This window comes from Papio anubis, chromosome 17 (genome assembly GCF_008728515.1).
Source record: "Papio anubis isolate 15944 chromosome 17, Panubis1.0, whole genome shotgun sequence".
In the NCBI taxonomy this organism is placed as follows: Eukaryota; Metazoa; Chordata; class Mammalia; order Primates; family Cercopithecidae; genus Papio; species Papio anubis.
Window position 1 is genome coordinate 8,773,545 of NC_044992.1, and position 18,013 is coordinate 8,791,557.

Consider the following 18,013-nt stretch of genomic DNA (forward strand, 5'->3'; position numbering starts at 1 on the left):
CACGGTGACCTCTGTCTGCACAGTCAAATACACTCAGCCCAGCCACTTCTCTGGGCTGGAGGGCTCCCCCCACCCCAGAGTTCACACTGACTGTTGAGTCCCTTGGTGACAAAAACATGGAAACGGTTGCCATGGCAGCCATTCTTTGGAGCCCTCAGACTGGAGTGCAAAGTTCAGGATGCCCAGGGACAGCTGAAATGAAAATATGGGAAAATGTGCTTCCCTCGCCCTGGAAGGATGAGTCGGTTGGCATTCAGTGCTCTCCTGCGCCTGGCTGTCCCTGCCCCTCCCCATCCCCTGGTCCATGTGTGGGTATGGGGGGTTGCCCTGCGAGTGAAGGAGCAGAGTGGCCCCCAGAGATGTAGACAGAAGCCAGCCAGCGTGGGAAGGCAGGCTGAGTTGGGGTGGGTCCATTGTCTGGAGGGGTAAGTGGGGAAGTGATGACCGCTGGGCGTTCCCTGGGGACATGTGCTTGTGACTGCTGAAGCCACAGACCTTGCCTGTGTCTTGGTTTCTTCAAGCTGCTGCTCCTTTCTCAGGAGGGCTCAAGTCTGCTTCATGGCCCAGCCTGGGGAATAAAGTGCTTCGCCTAGTGAAGGCTACAGCGTGTGAGGGGAAGGGAGCCTGCTCTGACAGTGCGGGGCAGGGGAGTGAGTGGATGGCTGTTTCTCTTGAACAGAGGTTGAGTACAGCAGTAGGCCTCTCCAGGTACCCCCTTGGCCTGGGGGCAATGATCATGTGTGCACCTCCAGCAGGTCCCCAAGAAGGCTCCATGAGGCTCTGGTGACCGAGATGCACCAACCAAAGGGTTCTGCAGTCAGGGTTGTTGGAGAAACCAACATATGTGTACAGGATTCTTAGGTTAAAGGCTCTGAAAAGTCCTGCAGTAAGAGCAAAGTTTCTCCTTATTTGTTTATGTAGCATCTCTTATTTTTGAAGTCTCCCTTACTATCTTGCAGAAATGACATCTGGGAACATTTGTCCTCTGAGTCAACAGCATCTCACCACTTGTGAGAAATGCATAGTCTAGAGCCTCACCCAGATCTGTTGAATCTGAAGCTCTGGGGCGGGGCCCAGCAGTGTCTTTTCACAAGCCCGCCAGGGCATTCTGATGCATGCTCCATTTGGGGAAGTCCTCTACTAGGGAAAATACTGGCAGAGAACTTGGAGTAAGAGGAATGGTCTGGGGACCTTGGGCAGCACAGAGGAAGGGAGGCCCCCTGGTAGGGATGGCTTAGACATGGGAAGCGGCAGTCCAAGGACCCCGGGGCTCTGGAAAAGGCACTACAGCCACCCCAAAGGGTGGGTTCTCATCTTCTGCCCCTGAGCATTGAGGACCCATTATGGTTTTCTGAGACTGGTTGGAGGACCAGGCTGTGTGTGTGGAGTGTCATGAGGTCTGTTGTAAAGTGACTTGGGTCTTTGAAGAAGCGTACCCCTGCGGAACCTCCCTCTCCCCCGCCAGCATTGCGCTCACCCGAGCGCCTGCCCTGGGCAGACAGCTTGCGCAGAGTGCTGGGGGCGTGGGCAGCACCTGTAGGTTTCCTGGACAAAGTGCGTCTGGACAAGGCCAGGAGATGGCTTGTCCCGACGGCAGTGCTGGGTGGCACCCTCAAAGCGTGGGTGGCGAAGCCTCTTGGAACAGCGGCCTTGTCCCTGGTGTTAGCAGGTGCGGGGGGGGGGGGTCTACGATCAGCTTGCCACCACCCACGCGCTTCTCCATGGGACACTCTCTGCAGTCACTTCCTGGGGCTGGGTCTCCTTTCCCTTCTCTCCAGGCTCAGGCAGGGTGGACCTGGCCACAGCATCTGGGGGCCCACCCGCCTGCCTGTGCTTCCTTGCAGCCGTCCAGATTCACATCCTGAAGGCGGACAAGGCGGGGGACTGGTGGAAGTTCACGGTGAACATCATCTCCGTGTACAAGCAGGGCACGAGCCGCATCCGCCGCGGTGACCAGAGCCTGTGGATCCGCTCGCGGGACATCGCCTGCAAATGTCCCAAAATCAAGCCCCTCAAGAAGTATCTGCTGCTGGGCAACGCCGAGGACTCTCCGGACCAGAGCGGCATCGTGGCCGACAAAAGCAGCCTGGTGATCCAGTGGCGGGACACGTGGGCGCGGCGGCTGCGCAAGTTCCAGCAGCGTGAGAAGAAGGGCAAGTGCAAGAAGGCCTAGCGCGGAGGCAGCAGGCGGGCGGGCGCCAGGGCGGGGCCGAGCGAGAGCGGGCGCCTGGGCCCGGCCGCCGCGGACTTGGCCCGCGAGGGCTTTCCCAGGTGGGGGGAGGGAGGGGGCGGGGCCGCACGGCGCGGGGGGCGGGGCCCTCGGCGGCCCCTCCCCCGGTCCCCACCCTGCGCGCCCCGGGCGAGAGCCGCGTGCGCGCGGGGCGGGGTGCGTCGCCGGCCGGGCCCTGGAGAAATGAGGACGAGACGTAGCTACCTCACGGGGCTCCTTCCAGAGCAGAGACGCGCTTCCCTGGGGCTGGGCGCGGCCGCCGTGGAGGGGCTGGGGGCAGCCTGCCCTGGGGTGCGGGGGCGGGCGCAGAACCGCACAGCTGGGGCCGCAGGCGCGGGGCGTGGATGGCGCGGAGACGGGGACGGGAGGAGAACTGTGAATTCTCAGGCCCGCAGTCTGGGCGGGGTGCCGAGCACCGACCATACCACCACCCCACACGCAGCAGACGGGATCCCCGCTTTCTCCCCGGCCCCTTCCTTCTAGCAGTTCCCCGCGGGCCACCTGGCTGTCACAGCCTGGGCTCCTCCATCTGAAGGGCTCTGGCAGCATTTGGGGAACGGACAGCTCCTGTCCGGCCAGCACGCCCCAGGCGGCCTCTGTCTCCACTGCCACCTGCTGAGTGGGTCCTCCTGGGTGGGGTCTTGGGGTGGGGTGGGTGGTTCACCTGTGGAGAGGAGAGGAAGCCCCTGCTGCTGCCTGCCTCTGCCCAGCGTGGGGCTCACCCAGGATTCTGGCCCATCCAGAGGGCAGTGGGCCCAGGAACACCCCTGAGAAGCCCAAGTCGGGTGGTCATCGCCTCATGCTGGAGCTGCCTGTTGGAGGAGGCATCGCAAACGCAAAACCTCCCAGGGAGTTTCCTTTTGGAAACTTGGAACCAGCCCCTTTTATGACATTTTCCAGGGGAGGGGGAAGGGGCACTGGCTGGGTTTACGGCAGTGACACTATTTATGTAATGACATCAGCTCCCGCAAGGCCCCTCAGCAATGTCAACAGCTGGAAAAGGCCTGAATGGGCTTGGAGTCTGCAGGCTGCGAAGGCATTTGGGCCTGGCATGGGGCAGGGGGCTTGCTTGAGCTGGGATGGGGTTTGCTGGCTCAGCGAAGTACCAGAGTGCCTGAGCCATGGGTGGGTGGGGGTGCAGGAATGACCAGGTTCCTAGGGGCCAAGGAGGCCATGCTGGCTTCTCCAAGGAAAGGCACAGAGGCTGCCGGGCCTGCCCCCTCCAGCTGTCTTGGTTTGGCCTGGGCCACACCTTGACGACCATACCTTTCCAGACAGCCTTTGTGGAGTCTGCCCGTGCCCTCCTTCCGAAATCTCCTAGAGACACTGTCCTCAAGCAGGCAGCCCCTTTTGTTCCGACCTCCTCACACAGGGTCCATTCCTGTGCCCTCAGGCCTCCTGGCTCCCCGCCTTTCTGGGCTCTGTGCACTGCCAGGGCCTCTGGCCCACATCCTCACACCCGGCGCACTGAATTGGAGGCCTGGCTCCCCTCACAGTCAGGAAATTGGTTTCACTTTCCCGGCCAGAGTTTGGCTGCTCAAAAGGGTCATACCAAGTATGAAGCTCGGCCCCCGGTGGTCTGGCTTCCCTCTGCCTTCCCCGCTTCTGCCCGCATCACGGCTGCCATTTATAGGGCACCTGCTGTGTGCCAGGCACTTTACCCACATGCTCCCAGCTTGTACTCATGACAACCCTGTGGGACAGGGACCCGTTGTCGCCAGCAAGGAGACTGGAGTACACGTGCCCAAGGTCATGCTGCAAATTGGTGGCAGGACTGGGGCTCAGACTCCAGAGCCCGACTTTCTGACCAGGGGCCACGCTGGCCCTCACTGCACTCCAGCTCTGCAGCCCACCCGCGCAATCCCTATGCATCCCGGGAGGGTGCTTTTGGGGGAGTGACCAGTGAGCCCCTGGCCCTGGTTACTGCCTCTTGAGGACACTGGCATCTGGGCTGGAGAACAGGAGCCCGGGGTTGGGTAGAGCATGGGGACTATCGCATCTTCAGAGGGGGCAGAAAAGTGGTGGGGGACACAGGGACGGACTTGCCAGATGGCAGCTCCAGGTTCCAGGAAGGGTGGTAGAAAGGTGTTTTGGCTGCCTCAGGGTGGTTGGAGAGACTCCAGGACAGACTGGCAGAGGTGCCTCAGGGGCAGGGAGCAGACAGACCTGCCCTGGGAAGGGGCATTTGGCTTCCCTGAATTCAGCCTAAGGCTGCAAGACAGGGCCCCTCTCCAAGCTGTCAGCGCCCCTCGGATGCCCAGTGTGGTCTGCTGGGTGCCATTGGCATCACAAGGCACTACGCTGCTGGGGCGGTTTTCCTCTGTCTATGCCAGTGTGGTTCTTCACCCTGCCCAGAAGGGCTGTGGCAGGCCCACGATATCCCACCCTGGGCCTGGGTCTCACCGGTGTCCTGTGAGGGGCTTGCACTTGTGGTTTCTGAGGCCCCGTCAGCAACAGAGCCAGCGACACGCCAAGCAACAAGGCATCTTGCGGAAAATTCAGCCAGTGTCCCGCCCCTCCCTTCAGCTCAGCACCCCAAAGGCCACAGGCTGTCCACCCAGTGGCTTGGCCCTTGGGGAATGCATCAGGGTGACCAGATTCACCAGGCTAGGGGCCAGGTCACGGTTGGGATTGTCCGGTCATCACGAGCTGCCTTTCCTATCCACGCACCCAGCCCGAACCCAGCGCACCACTCCCGACTGCAACCCCCGGCCTCTTCGGTCCTCCACTCCTGAGCCCCACGCCTAGGAGCAGAGGGAAATGGGAATTGAGGTGTTCCGGTTTGTACAGTTAGGAAGGGATATAAAACGGAACTAGATTTTGAAGAGTGTATTAACCAGAATTGTGCTATGTAGGTGTTTGAAGAAAAACATACCAGATTAGTCTTTGTTTTTGAAACGGCTTCCCCAGTTGTCCTTTTTCTTAGCAGCTGGGTGGTCTGGTGTCCCTGACAGCCGAGTGCCTGCTCTGTGGACGCGCAATAATGCCGGAGATTTGCGGGGGAGGACATAGGGCTGCCCTCCCCGGGATTCACCTGCTGGCTGTGGTCTCTGCCCACTGCATCTGTCCTTGGAAAGCAGGGCAGGAGGCAGCATCCCCACGGGCCTCTAGGTGGGAGGGATGGACACCTGGGGTCACAGCCCAGGGAGGCTGGGAGCTGCTCCAAGGCCCTGGAACTCTGCCTCAGTCGCGGCTTGCTGGAGAAGGGTACGGACTTTCTTGGAGTTGCCCCAGGTTGGAATGAGACTGAACTCAAGAAGAGACCCTAAGGGACTGGGGAATGGTTCCTACCTTCAGGAAAGTGGAAGATGCTTAGGCTCTCAACACTTAAAGGACACCCCCTTGAAGCCCAGAGCGTGGACAGACTAGACCCATTGATGGGGCCACTGGGCCATGGTCCATGGACAAGTCCTTCCTGTGGGCCACAGCCACGGCACACCCGGGGTGATCAAAATGTGTACTTGTGGGGTCTTGCCCCCTGCCAAAAGCCAAACCAGTCCCACTCCTGTCATTGGACGTTTCTTCCCATTCCCTCCTCCCAAATGCACTTCCCCTCCTCCCTCGGCCCCCTCCTGTGTTTTGGATTTCTGTTCACTCAGAATTGTAAATGTTTAGTTGTGACCACGACGTATTGTTTGCGTCAATGTCCCTTTCCGATGCATACTAATATATTATGGTTATTATATATGAATATATTTAATGACATGGAAAAAGTTGTGGATTTTTTTAAGTTTCTTTCCTTTTTTTTGGGAGGGGGGGGTGGTTAGAGTTGTAATGGACCCAGATGGAACTTGTAACTTGGGCCTCACATGATAGAACTAAATTCAGATATCATTAAATAAACTCTTGTACACTGTGCCGTCTCGCAGTCTTGATTGGTGGCCTGGGCTGTGGGTGGTGGGTGTGTGGGGAGGTAGGGGAAGGATGGAGTTTTCGGGGAGTTTGAGGACTATGGCTTCAGGCCGAAGAACTCCCTGGCAAGTCAGAGCCCGGGTTTTACCCAAAGCCTCAGAGACAGAGCGCTAACCCCCTAAAAGGCAGGAAAAGAGCAGTTTTGCTTGGAATGTCCCAGGGGCTTGCTGGCCGTGAATGCTGTTTTGAGCTAAGAGGCTCTGGAATGGGGCAGGCTGCAGGAACCCACTCCAGGGACCCATCCTTGCCATTCCCTGGAGTTCCAGGACGGAGAGAGGGGAAAGGGGTCCCTTCCCACTTTGCCCTACCTGCAACCCCCGGGGCGGACAGCCACCTTTGACCCCCTCCATTTGATTCAGAACCTGCACGTAGTTTCTGACTGTTACATAACTGGCTGCTTCTATGAAAGCCAAGTAGAGACTCAAGAAACTACAGCAGGGTTCGTGAAAGAGATCTTGCAAAATATTTTTTTCCAAGCGATTGCTAAAGGCTTCGTGCGGTGCAGAGACTGGGCCAGTGCCAGCACCACGCAGCCACCAAGAGCTGAGCTCACTTGGTTTCTGAGAGGCTATATTTAAACCTCCAAATGGTTGTGATTTCTTTATTAAATAAACAATTCAGTCATTAGGAACATATTGTGTTGCCATGAAAAGTGGGGCCGATCGTCACCAGGAAGCTATAATTTCTGCACCCAGCTGTTTTGAAGGCAAGCCTCAGCAATGGGCCCGGTCTAGCCCCTCAGCAACGCAGGCTCAACAGGCCCTTCCTTGGAAGGTATGGAGAGCCCCCTTCGCTGCTGTGAGCGAGCTGACTGGAGATGCCATTCGCTTCTGCTCAGGAAGAAACAGGGCCAGCCCTGCCGCCTCGGGGGTCTGGCTCTGCGGAAGGGAGCTGGGCTGTCAGAGCCTGGGGTCAAAGCCAGGGCAGGTAGATACGTGAGTGGTCTCTGGGTGTCCCAGTCTCAGGTGTAAGTCCCTGCTGAAATGACAGTGCCTGACAGTGGGTGGGCAGGGATGAGATCCAGGTCTCAGCTGGCCAGACAGGCTAAGGAGAAACACAAGCCTTTTCAGGGGTCTCAGGTGGTCCCCGGGGCCAGCGGGGCCACTGGTGGCATTTAAGACCCACAGAGAGACTGGGCTAAGAGGCCTGTGATGCACTTGAGGCAGTTTCATTCTCAGCTTTCGTCCTTTTAGGTCAAGGGTCCAGTTCTCAAGGACTTTCATGATGTGGCTTTTTTCTGTCCATTAAAAAAAAAAAAAAATTTAAAAAGGTGTGTGTCTGAGAGCCCGCGTTTCCTTTGGGACGCCACCACAGTCAGGCCCTGTGAGGGTGGCTGCAGCCCCAGGCCCAAGGCCAGAAGGAAACACACATTAGAACACGTACTGTCACCAGCCCCTCTGCCTCCCAGGATATGATGCTCTAGCTGGGGAGAGAGGGCATCTGCCAAAACTCAATGCAGGAAATAAGCTGGGTTGCTGCTAAGGACTGGCCCAAGGTAGTGGGAAAAGCCCATTTTAGAGACGGGAATGTTGAGTCACAAGGAAGCGGGGTGATCGCTATCAGGGACCCAGAAGCCAGTGCCATCCATTAAAAAATGCCTGATGGTGGGCGGGCAGGTACGTCAGAGCCCTGCGGGTGTCAGAGCTTCGCGGGGCCTGCCCAGCCATCCGAGCCGCCACTGGGGAGCCTCACTCATTCATAAGGCTCTCCCCTGCCCATTCCCGCTCCACCTCTCAGAGACGGCGCCCTGGCATGGGATGCCCACTCGTGGCAGACACACCCCTCGGTTTCAGATTTTGTTGAACAGATATCTCTTTCTCCACTCTTCTTAAAACTAAATAAAGACACATAAGAAACAGGCCAAGAAAAATGGGGAATGAAAAGAATAACGGAGCCAGTAAGAAATAGAGGATATGGACAGATTACACGCCTGCTTTATCTGACTTGAGCCTCAGCGGGACGGCAAGTCCCTTCTGGAAAGAGGTCAGTGTCTTTTGTTATTGACATGTAGTTGGGAGGAAGTCTGAAATTGTAGGAAGCAATCGGAGGAAAGATGGGTCTTGGCCCCCTTTTTAAAATAAGGGGCAAAAACCCACTTAATTTCAACAGCGCTGGGTTAGAAAATCCAACTAGCTAAGAGATGATCCTTAACTAGTCTCTGCTTAAGATGTCAGTGTCACTGTGAACCTCAAGAAGCAGGGCATACAATTCTAAGGAGGCTAAGGCACTCTTTCCTGACTAGGAGGAACAATGCAGCTGTTTGGCCAGCCAGCAGTTCTCTCTGACTAGTCAGGAGGGAGCCTCACAGGTTTTTTTTGTGTTTTCTTTTGTTCTTGAGACAGAGTCTCCCTCTGTCACCTAGGCTGGAGTGTAGTGGCACGATCTTGGCTCAGTGCAACCTCTGCCTCCTGGGTTCAAGTGATTCTCCTGCCTCAGCCTCTTGAGTAGCTGGGATTACAGGTGCCTGCCACCACACCCAGCTAATTTTTTATATTTTCACCATGTTGGCCAGGCTGGTCTCGAACTGCCAGCAGTTTTTGAAGAGGGGCCATCAGGAATCTGCATCAGCCATGTAGAAGGAGAGTTTCAGGGATCTAGCTCATGGAAAAAGCCCAATCCCAGCCAGGCCGAAGGCTGCAGTCAGCAGAGAAAGAATTTTCCCTATCACAGTCACAAATGACTGGTGGAGGCCGTGCCCAGGCGGGGGCCCTGCGGGTTTTGAAAGGAGCTATCACCCTGGGGCTAATGATAACTAAGGTTTAGTTACAGTTACTAATAAAAATGAAGTTTAAATGGAACAGAAGGACCAGCTGTACCCAGGTATCTGGATTTCTTTATATGGTATCAAGAGTTAAAATGCTTATAATTAATAATCGGTTAAGTTAAACAGTACTTACACTGTTATTTTAATCACGTTTCTTTTCATTGAAAAGGCACCCGAGGTTGGTGGCTACTAAGGCCCTGCCTTGCCTTTCTTCTTTATGCTTGGAGAGAGGGCTTTAGGCTTGCCCAGCCAACTCCAAAGCACTCACTGTGGGTCACCCAGGACTGTGGTCCTGGCAGCTTTGAGGGGGGAAAAGCCAAGCCTTTCAAACCATGCTTGAAAATGCCATCTTTACATTAGCCACGCTCTCTAGGGTGGCTCTTGAGGCATCAAATCCCCAAAAGGGACGCATCCCAGCCACTTGGGTATGGTTGCCACTTCTGGCCTGGTTGGGGTGGGAGTCTCATATGTCACCCACCCCTTGAGGAAGGCAAAGGGGAGCCGGGGTTTTCCTGCCTGGCCCGTTGCCACCCTGTGTGGCCCGCGCTGCCCAAAGCCTGGAGGGCAGGTCCGTGCATTCTAACCTACTGGGTAGCTTTTTATCTGCCCTGCCCTGCCTGTGGGTCCAGAGAAGTGAAGTAACTTGTCCAGGGTCACACAGCTAGCACTGCTGGGGTCGGGCCTAGAGCCCATTCAGCCAAAAGAACAGAAGCCGCTGTGTGCAGACATCGGCTCAGTGTTTTGCTTGAAAAGGCCTTTCAGTCTGACTGAGCCAGGACTCTGTGGCTCTGGTTCAAAGACGCCCCCACGAGTTGCCGGGGCTCCGTGCTGAGCAAGTCAAGAGGAGGTGAGAAAGTCAAACAGACTGTCAATGCCGCCTCCCCTGAGCCCCAAAGTTGGGGGCTCCCTCCAAGGAGACGCTGTTTGTAGAGATTTGGGGTTTCGCGCAAGACTGGAAGATGAGGCACTACAGATTCTTGATCTGCTGTTGGATGATCCGTTAGCAACCACCCCACCCCGACGAGGAGGCGCATCCCAGGGCGACTTACCAGCCAGAAGCCCTTGGTCCTCTGTCCAGCGTGGCTCCTGTCCTTCAGGAACACATGCACCTACAACAGGCCCGCTTCCCTTCCTCCTTCTTCCTGTGACAATCCAGGTCCCCAGTGGTATGGCTCATCCTCACTGCTGCCGCTGCTCTTTATCCTCTCAGCCCTTTGCACCTCCTGTATCGACGCAGCCCATTTCATTCTTCTAACTCTGCTTCAAGGGCCTCGACATCCCAAGGCTAGCCTGGGTCTGCATGTGTTGGCAGCTCCTGGAAGCAGGGATCAGGCTCCGTAGAGACAGGAGAGCGTTCTCCTGGGCCCTGGTGCACGCTCACATCCTCACAACAGTCTGTCCTATTGCACTAGGTGGAAGCATGTGGCAGGATCCCCAGGATGTAGACTTGGAAGCATCCGGCCCACTGGGCTTAGGCTTGGGTTGGGGAAGAAACTTCTTTTTTTTCTTTGAGATGGAGTTTCGCTCTTGTTGCCCAGGCTGGAGTGCAATGGCGCGATCTCAGCTCACCGCAATCTCCGCGTCCCCAGTACAAGCGATTCTCCTGCCTCAGCCTCCTGAGTAGCTGGGATTACAGGCGTGCGCCACCACGCCCGGCTAATTTTGTATTTTTAGTAGAGATGGAGATGGGGCTTCTCCATGTTGGTCAGGCTGGTCTCGAACTCCCGACCTCAGGTGATCTGCCCGCCTCAGCCAGAAGGAACTTTCTTTCAGTGGAGCCAAGCAGGGTGCTCTGTGCTTGTGTGTGCCAACTCACTCTGTCCTCACAGCAACCCTGTGAATAGGAAGGACACCTCATCTCCATGCCCTAGACAAGGAAGCAGAGGCAGAGGAAGGTAACTTGCCCGTGGTCTCTGAGCTGTAAGTGGTGTGGTTGTCATTAGGGTCATTCACTGCATATTTCAGGCTCTTGGCCTTCCAGACATTTCCTGGTCCCCTCATGGTGAAGCAGGCCAGGTGACGAGTTCTGGCCAGTGAGCTGTGAGCAGAGGCAATGGGTGTGCTTCTGGGCCGCACATGTCCCTGTGGCGTGAGAGCTTCCAAAGCTCCCTTGTCCTTTGCCAGAGAGACCACGGTCGGTGGCTTTCCTGTCTGCGGGGGTCAGAGCTGGGCAGGTGTCTGGGCCCCCAGACCCTAGGTCTTCCCGGGACCCCTGGAGCCCTCAGTCCCTAGGAAATGACATTACACCAGGCTACACGTGGCGCTCTCTCTGGTGTCTCTGTCCACGGTGGGTTTCAGGTCATGCCCTTTTGAGCAAATCCACCAGAAACTCGCCTGCTGTGAATCCCCTACCTTCTTCTCAGTGAAATCTTGTGCTTTGGAAATCACCCATCATCAACCCTAATTCCTTCCCCTTTCGTCAGGGAGGGCAGAGCAAGGCCAGCTGGCCCAGCCTGCTTTCCACGCGGATAAGAGAGAGCACAAGGTGCCTGGCCCCCTGACCCCTGCTAACACGAACTCAGCCGTCCATGGGCCTGGCGTCTTCCGCAGGCCTGCCCCATCTGTCTGCCCTGAGACACACACACACGTACACACGCGCTGCGCGAACACACACGGGGCTGTCGGAGCCAGGCGAGGCGCCAGGAACAGCGTGTTCTCCTGACTTTGCAATCTCATCCCTCTGAACCCTCCACAGTGCTTTCCAGCCCGACCACCTCCTGCCCCACCTGCCTTATTCCACAGACTTGATCCCGGCTGCTTATAAAGATGTGTCAGCCCTGGAAGATGAGAGTTGATTGTCACCAAGGAAATGAAAAAGAATGTGCTTCCGGGGCTAATGGCAGTTCCCAAAGGAATATTTCTGTGAAGTGGCGGCTGGCACCCCTAGGAGGAGTGCTGAGCCTGGCAGGGTGACTCGGGTGGGGCAGGGCAGCAGGGTTGTGGTTCCACGCTCAGACACAGGCCTGTGTGGCTCCTCCGCACAGCCCCCACCTCACTCCTTCCCCACTACCTGGACACACGTGGCCTTGAATGTACACCCATTTCCTGCACAGACATGTGGCTTCCACAAGCAGGCCGGACGTCAAGGTTTCAAACTGCCTATTAATCCAGTGGCCTCAGGATGCCCAGAGGACTGCGGGGTGGCCAGAAACCACTGGCCGCCATGAGGCAGGGGACCCCAAGGGACCTCTGGCCAGCACCAAAATGACCCAAGTCAAAACCCAAAGGGCCACGCTGGGCCCGGTGCTCTAGGCAGCTCTCCAGAGCTTTTAGTCTTTGCTTTATTTTTCTTTTTTGAGACGGAGTATTGCTCTGGTGCCCAGGCTGGAGTGCAATGGTCCACCTCTTGGGTTCAAGCAATTCTCCTGCCTCACCCTCCCGAGTAGCTGGGATTACAGGTGCCCGCCACCACGCCCAGCTACTTTTTTTTTGTATCTTTAGTAGAGACGGGGTTTCTCCATGTTGGTCAGGCTGGTCTCGAACTCCTGACCTCAGGTGATCCACCTGCCTCGGCCTCCCAAAGTGCTGGGATTACAGGCGTGAGCCACCGCACCCGGCCAGAGCTTTAAGTCTTTACTGAAGCAATGCACAAGGGGTCGGAGCTTTGGGGGAATTTATTGAGAGCAGGTTTTGCGTACCAAAAGGGTGCTGGGCTTGTATCTGTCATTGGCAGGTGTCACAGCTGGTGGTCTCTTTACTGCCATCAATTAGTCGGCCAGACCGCAACCACCACGATAGCCACGAGCAGCAGTAAAATCACCATGATCATCCCTGAAAAAGAGGAGCAGAAAATACTACTTTTAATGATTCCTGCCAGAAAAGCTTCACACATTCTGAGTGTCTGCAGAGAGTCAGAGGGATGCAGTTCCCTCTGAACCTTCGGCTTGTACGAGGCGGAGAGGGGTGGTCGGCGGCCTGGGGCGCTGCCGCTACACAGCTCTGGTTTTGCAGGATGCTGAGTGCAGAAGGCAGGGGCCTGGGTGTGGCCAGGCCTCCCCAGGCAGCGCTCAGGCCAGGACGGGGTGCCTGCTATGCCCCTAACTCTAGCATCTGTGTACACCGTGGACCACAGGGGAGGGCAGAAGCTGCTCACGACAGTCACCCTTGCTACCCAATCAGATTATGCATTGATGACGCATTGATAAGGCCAAGGGCTTAGGAGAACCTTCTAGAACCCATTTCTCCATTCTCCACATGGCTTCACCTTGTCTTCTTGAGTCTAAGATCCTTAAGTCACCCATTTCTACAAATATTCACAGATAGAGGTGCTTGCTTTAATACACACCTTTTCTGCTAGTATTTGCTAGTTTCATTTCCTGATGTTTTTGGCTGGAGAGCACGGGCCCTCCCCGCCAGCCCACGCTGGGTCCCGCTCTGCCTGCCAGCCCTGCCCTGCTTCCTCTGGGTCGTGCGCCTGGACTGACCATTGCCTGTTCCTTCACCTGATGCTGATGAAGTGGGCCCCAATGAACACAGCCCTCACTTAGTGCAATGAGCTCACTGTCTCCCGTGTTCGCTTACCTAGTATTTAACTGAGTGCTTAACCACGTGCCAGGTACCAGCGGTGACAAGGTGCAGCGTAACAGAGATGGGGAGCGCCTACTACAAAGCAAGCACTCAAGAAAAGTTTGCTCACTGAAGAGTCCTTGACCTGCCAAGGCCCCACGAGGGAGGTGGGTAGCAGAGGAGGAGAGGTCCATGAAAATGCTTCAGAAAGTAACAGGGAGAGCCACGTGTGCAGGGTCACGTGGTTGCGTGGCCAACAGGACTGCTCAACACTACTGTAGTCTGTGGCATACGTTCGTGAGCAAAGGAAATGCTGTTTCAATTAGCCATTTGTGAAAATAAGAGTGCAATTTGCTTTTCTGTCCAAGTTTACAGACTTCCTGAATCCCCTCCCCAGATCCTCAGGGTTCAGGGTGGATCAGGTCGTATCAATCTTAAGCTCAACCCATGGAGGCACTTTATCATGGTTTTGAATATGGAGAAGACTTAAAAAGGTATGGCAGGTGGCCGGGTATGGTGGCTCACGCCTGTAATCCCAGCACTGTGGGAGGCTGAGGCGGACGGATCATCTGAGGTCAGGAGTTCGAGACCAGCCTGGCCAACATGGTGAAACCCCATCTCTCCTAAAAATATATTTAAAAAATAGGCCAGGCACGGTGGCTCATGCCTGTAATCCCAGCACTTTGGGAGGCCAAGGTGGGCGGATCACGAGGTCAGGAGATCAAGACCATCCCAGCTAACATGGTGAAACCCCATCTCTGCTAAAAATACAAAAAATTAACCGGGCATGGTGGCGGGTGCCTGTAGTCCCAGCTACTCGGGAGGCTGAGGCAGGAGAATGCCGTGAACCTGGGAGGCAGAGCTTGCAGTGAGCCGAGATAGTGCCACGGCACTCCAGCCTGGGCAACAGAGTGAGACTCTGTCTCAAAAAACAAAAACAAGAACAAACAAACAAACAAACTATATATATATATAAAATATTAGCCAGGTGTGGTGGTAGGCGCCTGTAATCCCAGCTACTCAGGAGGCTGAGGCAGGAGAATTGTTGAACCTGGGAGGCAGAGGTTGCAAGCTGAGATCCCACCACTGCACTCCAGCCTGTGTAACAACAGCAAAACTCTGTCTTGAAAAGAAAAAAAAAAAAAAAAAAAGTACAGCAAGCTACTTTGTTATCTACCTGTGACTGTGGTTGAATTTGTCTAATATGGGCTCTTTCTCTGATGATCCAATCTTTTGAGAGACGCTTCTCTCAGGGCCCAGGGTTTCTCCCCGTCTTCCTGTAGGCGAAAACCTCAGCCTAGTCTACCTCAAGGCTCTGCCAGCTTTGGTTCATGGGCCAAATCTAGGTGTGCTTTTTGTGCAACCCATGAGCTAACGATGGTTTTTTATATTTGTAGAGGGCTGCCAAAAAAGTAAAAGAAGATGTGACACCGTCTGGGGTCTGCACAGCCTAAACCGTTTACGACCTGGCCTCTTCCAGAGGCTTGCTAGCTCCTGCTCTCCATCACCGTGACTGATAATGGCCCATCTGCAGCATCAGTTCGTCCACTTAGGCGCTGGCTTTCAATGCGCTCTTCGTTTCTTTCGTCTAGGGATTGTCTTTCTTCCTTGTAAATTCAGTTCTGCATTAACATTTGTGGGTGGCGTTACACTATTTTACCTAACATTTCAAGATGCTTGCAGCGAGAAGGTAGGGGTAGGTGTGTAGGGGTGTGTGTGTGTGTGTGTCTGTGTGTATGTGTGTGTATGTGAGAATATCTTAGTCTATCTTCTTGCCAGAAGCAGCAGCACAAATCTTTTCACTGATTTCTGCTCCAGAAACATCCTCAGGTTGACCAAAAGCTCCCCTGGGCAGGACCGTCACTAGTTCTCGGTTATTCTGGTGCCTGTGTGGCGTTTGGCTGACAGCTTGGTCCTGGCTGGGTGAAGGTTTACGCTGCAGAACAGCAGAAGATAATGGGAATGAGGAGGCAGGCACAGGCGGGGATGGGTGGAGGGGGCAATCCCTGGCACTCCAGGGCCTGGGCTCACCCTAAGATGAGAGGGAGGGGCCGGCAGCTGAGGAGATGAGGGAGAGGATGAGAGGTGTTGTAGGAAGAGGCACTGCTCCTGAGGCTCCGGTGGGATCACAGTTGGGAGGACACTTGGGCCCAGAAGCTCTGTGCAGCAAGGCAGGCTCCACACTGAGGCTCTGATGACCCGGAGCAGAGGCCCATACGAATGACCGTGAATTGTCAAATCAGGGTGATTATGAGAACAGCGGAACGAGTGACAAGAACAAAGAAATCAAGAACGACAACGGATTGGGAAGAGGAAAACACGCATCTGGTTTTAGTTCATACACCCCGAGCGTGAAGTCCAAGGGAAGAGGCCTTAAGGCATCCACAGTCACTGCCATCCCTGATTTGGCTCTCCGCAGTGAGGGACCGCTTTCCTCGGTCCCGGCTCCATGATGGGGCTACAGCAAGCTTTTCAAAATGTAAAGCGGATCAGGCCACCTCCTTGCTTAAATCCTCCAGTGGCTGAAATTGAGATCCAAACTTTACAGTGTCCAAGGGGGTTCTGTACAACCTAACCAAGCAACCCTGCGGCCGCACGCTGCGCACTGGGCTTGGGCTATCCTGGCTGTCTTCGGAGCCCCTGGCAGGCCGATGCGGAAGGTAGGGGCCCTGCCTCCCGGCTTCGACACGCGCTATCCTTTCCATCCAGGAGCTCCCCACTCTTGGTCTAGTTAATCCCCCAAACTCAGTGGCACTTTCCTAAGGAACTCTTTGTTGTCCTCCAGTTACCTGTGCCCTCTTTGCCCCCGCTAAGTCTCCATGGTAACCCTCATTAAATCTTGTTTTTTTTTTTCTTTGAGATGGAGTCTCACTTTGTCGTCCAGGCTGGAGTGCAGTGGTGCGATCTTGGCTCACTGCAGCCTCCGCCTCCCAGGTTCAAGCAATTCTCCTGCTTCAGCTTCCCACGTAGCGGGGATTACAGGTGCCCACCACCATGCCCGGCTAATTTTTGTATTTTTAGTAGAGACAGGTTTCACCATGTTGGCCAGGCTGGTCTCGAACTCCTGACCTCAAGTGATTTGCCTTCCTCAGCCTCCCAAAGTACTGGGATTATAGGTGTGAGCCACCGCGCCCGGCCTTGAATCATCATTTAGGTACTCAGTTACTGACTGTCCTCTTGGGCACATGAACGTCTACACCAGGGACTGTGGGTTCTCGTTCACTGCCATATCCGCTGTACCTAGAACAGAGCCCTGGCACAGGAAAGAGGCAAACACACCTGTATGTGTGTGTGTGTGTGTATAAGACAAATGAGTAAATGTGTTGAATTTTTGGAAGGGATAAGAAGAGACAAGAGAGGCACAGAAGGAGTGGTCAGCAGAGAGGGAGAAGCTGAGAAAACGTGGCAAGAAGGCCAATGTGCAAGAACATTCAAAAAGTGGTCAATGCCAACCCACAATACTGCAGAGAGAAGAAGACAGAAGAATGCTCTTCTGCAGAAGAGCTGCAGAGACCTTTCAGAGTACAGTTTTAGCACACGGCGGGTGGGTCTATTGGAACTATTATTAATACAGTGGTGCTTAAGCTGCTAATTTTTCTACCACAGATACTGTAAATTAGACAAATTATGCCCCAGTAAAGGCATGACAGGGCACACAGTATCTATAAAAAATGAAAATGGGGCCGGGCGCGGTGGCTCAAGCCTGTAATCCCAGCACTTTGGGAGGCCGAGACGGGTGGATCACAAGGTCAGGAGATCGAGACCATCCTGGCTAACCCGGTGAAACCCCGTCTCTACTAAAAAAATACAAAAAATTAGCTGAGTGAGGTGGCGGGCGCCTGTAGTCCCAGCTACTCCGGAGGCTGAGGCAGGAGAATGGCGTGAACCCGGGAGGCGGAGCTTGCAGTGAGCTGAGATTCGGCCACTGCACTCCAGCTTGGGCGACAGAGCGAGACTCCGTCTCAAAAAAAAAAAAAAAAAAAAAAGAAAATGGGCCAGGCGCAGTGCCTCATGCCTGTAATCCCAGCACTTTGGGAGGCCAAGGTGGGTGGATCATAAGGTCAGGAGTTCGAGACCAGATTTTTAGTCTCTACTAAAAATACAAAAATTAACCAGGCGTGGTGGTGCATGCCTGTAGTCCTAGCTACTTGGGAGGCTGAGGCAGGAGAATCACTTGAACCTGGGACGTGGAGGTTGTGGTGAGCTGAGATTGTGCCACTGCACTCCAGCCTGGGCAACAGAGCAAGACTCCGTTTCAAAATAAAATGAATGAATGAATGAATGAATGAATGAAAATGAACTTGAGTGACGGACATCTTGGACAGTAAGCTGATAAGATGTGATAAACTGGGTTCTTATCCAAAGATGAAAAGGGGGATTTTAAGAGCCATGACAAATAAGGTTTTTAAATTTCAAACCCTTTCAGAGCAAACAGCGGGAGACTTTAAACAGGCTTAAGTAAACCGGTGTATACTGAGGGTCAACTGAGGAGGTCGTTTTAAGATGGCAGGTGGCAGCGATAAGCAAAAGCCAACTGCTGTCTTTTGGATTCTTTGCGTCAAAGAGAAGGTGTTTATCTACCTTATCATGGCAATCCCTTT

At 54.8% G+C, this 18,013-nt stretch overlaps 2 protein-coding genes across 5 annotated transcripts in view; one reads left to right on the top strand and one right to left on the bottom strand.

Moving 5' to 3' along the window:
* Positions 1-6,088, top strand: part of NTN1 (netrin 1) — a 229,708-nt gene extending 223,620 nt beyond the window's left edge. The window contains exon 6 of the mRNA XM_021928732.2: positions 1,845-6,088. Within this exon, the coding sequence (XP_021784424.2) occupies positions 1,845-2,173 (329 nt within the window). The 3' untranslated portion in view covers positions 2,174-6,088. The remainder of the gene's footprint in view (positions 1-1,844) is intronic.
* Positions 6,089-10,584: 4,496 nt separating this feature from the next.
* Positions 10,585-18,013, bottom strand: part of STX8 (syntaxin 8) — a 330,836-nt gene continuing 323,407 nt past the window's right edge. For 2 of the 4 annotated variants that reach the window (XM_017950346.2, XM_017950345.3), the window contains one exon: positions 12,503-12,677. In XM_017950346.2, the coding sequence (XP_017805835.1) occupies positions 12,610-12,677 (68 nt within the window). In that variant the 3' untranslated portion in view covers positions 12,503-12,609. Of the gene's footprint in view, positions 10,774-12,502; positions 12,678-18,013 lie in introns of those variants that run through there. The other 2 variants (XR_002517971.1, XR_002517972.1) reach the window with 2 other exon arrangements.